Below are 2901 nucleotides of genomic sequence, written 5' to 3' on the forward strand. Positions count from 1 at the left end.
TTTTCTCTCCATCCGAACTAGCCGGCCGCTTGTCTAACCAGTCTTCCCTGTGCTTCTTCAACTCCACAATCATACGATAAGCGGATCTAACCGAGAAAGTGCCAGACTTCTCAAAATTCCACGCCCAATGGTGCTCCTGTCTCATAGTACTCAGTGGAATGTTACGTATGATATCACTATCCATCTCATAGAAGTGTTCTGCAAGCATTTCTGCCTTCCACGTGCAAGAATTGCTATCAATGAGGTCGGACACCAATTCAAGAGGCTGCACAGACCGAGCACATACCGGATGAAGCAAGTAGTCCCGGGGCAGCCAATTATCATCCCAAATCCTGGTAGAAGAACCCGAGCCGATCCTGCGGATGAGTCCCAGACAAAGCACTCGCTTCCCTTCATGTATCGCACGCCACACCTGGGAAGGGCAAGTGCCCAGCTCAGCCGAAAGAAACTCCATGTCAGCAAAATACTTAGCCTTAAGCACTCGGGCCCTCAACGTATCAGGTGTCTGCAGGATTCGCCAAGCCTGACGGGCGAGTAAAGCAAGATTAAACAGCTCGATATCTCTAAAACCAATTCCACCCATATATTTAGGCATCGTCAGATCATCCCATGATACCCAGGCAGTCTTCCGTTCTCCTTAGGATGGTTATCGCGAGCTCGGGGCCGGGGAGAGAGAGAGAGGTAGGTGCGGGTTGAAGTTGGCGAAATGGGCCGTGTCATGCGGAGATGTGCTGCAGCCCGAAGGAGAAACGAGCCTCTTTTGTGAACTCGGCTCGGGCTCCAGGACTCGTTAAGAGAGATCAGCAATGTCATTCGTCGCATTCCCCTGGATCGAGTGCTCGGACCCGACAATTTTAATGGTCTCTTTCCAAAAAGATGGTTCCGCACATCGTTAAGCATGGTCTTCACAATCTCTGCCATGACTTCTTGTTGGGAGAGCCAACCTTCAGTGCATGATTCATACAGAGAGTCTGAAATTTAGCACAAATCAATGTAATCAAGTCCAGGGAGAAACACAGATCAGGTAACATCACTCCTGATCAAAAAATCTCTCCTGCTTGATGTTTACACATGTCACAAACGAGGAGTCCTAAGTTGGTTCGGTCAAAGTTGATCTAGCATGTTTGATATGTACCTTAATATATGGCAGGAACATCATAAGCTTATGTCATTTCTTCTCTATTTTTCTATAGTTGAAGCAATAGAAAAATTCATCATCAAATTGAAATGGGACAATTTCAGGAGTTAATGTTTGAGAGATTTTACAGTATCCCTGCACTACTAAGGGATGAGAGTTAGGAAATGGGACATTGGTATTCCAGTTAATTTGGTACTTACAGAGAATAGAAAGGGTTATATCGTCTTAGCTAGATGAAGAATATCGATCAGCACGTACGTGTCCTCACTTACTCTACTCCAAAAAATAAGATAAATTTGTTCTCTAAATTTCTTACCTGTATTGCAGATACTACAAACAAATTGCAGTACTTTCTCAACAAACCTCATATGCATGAACGCATCAGAGACTCCAAATACACACAAAAAAAAACTCTTCATGGCTCATTTTTTCTAAATAATTTTCTGTTCTTACGGCAACCCAGGAAGCCACATCGGCTTGCTTGGTTGGCCAGACGATCCTTCATCAAACTCCATCTTCCCCTTGCCAGCAGGATCATCGGCCTGGGCTTCTCGTCTATTTCTCAACTGTCTGTAAATTTCATAGCTTGCGTATGCATCCAGGGATGCGTGCCGGACATGGTCCTCAGAGAGTGGCTTCTCCCAATGATTGTGAAATCTATGATCCACGCCATGCTTCGTGTCTTTGTACCATGGGTCTATCAAATGTTCTGCTAGGTCACACAAAGAATCAATCTCCTTCCCATTGTTGGGCACTTTGTAAATTTTCTGGATGTCAACGTGCTTCGCGACCTGCAGCTGACAACGGGCAAGTATCTCCGTGTCCTGTGTGATGCCCACGCCCACAAATTCGATACTTTCGTCGAGGAGGAAATCACAAAACTTCGGGGATAACCTGTCAGCATGGCACATTTGATATACAAGACAGTACGTTCCGACGCATAGCTGGATCACGGCGGCCTTCTGTCTCATGTGATCCGGGAGATTCTTCTGTTTGCCCCGCTTTGCCCTGGTGAACTTGACGTCGAGCCCGACGATCCGGTGCTGCTCCTTGTCCAACAACTCGTAGAATCTGTCGATACAGTCTTCCACGATTGTTGCCTTTGAAGTGTACCTTACGGTGAGGGCGATACCGGCGTGGGCAGGGATGGTGTAGTCGGCCACATCGTTGTAGGGCGCGTGTGCCGGGGCCTGCCGTGCCCTGAACCTGTAGTCAGTCCTGTAGTATATATATGTCTCGTATAAGGGTGAGAAATCCAACATATAGAGAGTGCGTACAAGAGAGAATGAAAGAGAGCTAGCAATAGCATAGCACATTTTTCTTACCTGTTGGAGGCGCGGTTGCCGGGGATGGATAGCGGACGGGCGGCAGCAGCGGCGGCGGCCGGTGTTTGGGGAGACTGGCGGCGGAGAAGGTTGCCAGCCATGGAGGAAGGCGTAGGAGGCTGGCTAGGGTTTGACATATTGCTTGGTGTAGGGCGCCGCAACTTGTTGTGAGAGCACTTGGGCGACGCTCTTGAACGGGGCTTGCTAGCTAGGGTTTGATTGCTCGATTGTGGGGCGAGGCGTTGAGGCAGCGGCTGCAAGTTATAGAAGTTGGCTGAAGCTAAAGAAGAAAAAAATTCGATCGGTTTCTCTCTCGATCGACCGTTGGCTAGATCGGAAAGCGAACACGCGAAGGGTCTTCAGTTCTTGGTACACACACGCGCGAAGGCTGTCTAGGGTTTGATATCCATGGCCAATATGATGAGGCAATTGGTCCAT

At 48.1% G+C, this 2901-nt stretch overlaps 1 protein-coding gene across 1 annotated transcript; it reads right to left on the minus strand.

Moving 5' to 3' along the window:
- Window positions 1–1587: 1587 nt before the first annotated feature.
- Window positions 1588–2564, minus strand: LOC104582011. Its single transcript, XM_010231261.1, has 2 exons — window positions 2464–2564; window positions 1588–2356 (listed from the first exon to the last, which is right to left on the minus strand). The coding sequence occupies exons 1-2, from the start codon at window positions 2562–2564 to the stop codon at window positions 1588–1590; spliced, it is 870 nt and encodes a 289-aa protein (XP_010229563.1).
- Window positions 2565–2901: the final 337 nt, after the last annotated feature.

This window comes from Brachypodium distachyon, chromosome 1 (genome assembly GCF_000005505.3).
Source record: "Brachypodium distachyon strain Bd21 chromosome 1, Brachypodium_distachyon_v3.0, whole genome shotgun sequence".
Lineage (NCBI taxonomy): Eukaryota > Viridiplantae > Streptophyta > Magnoliopsida > Poales > Poaceae > Brachypodium > Brachypodium distachyon.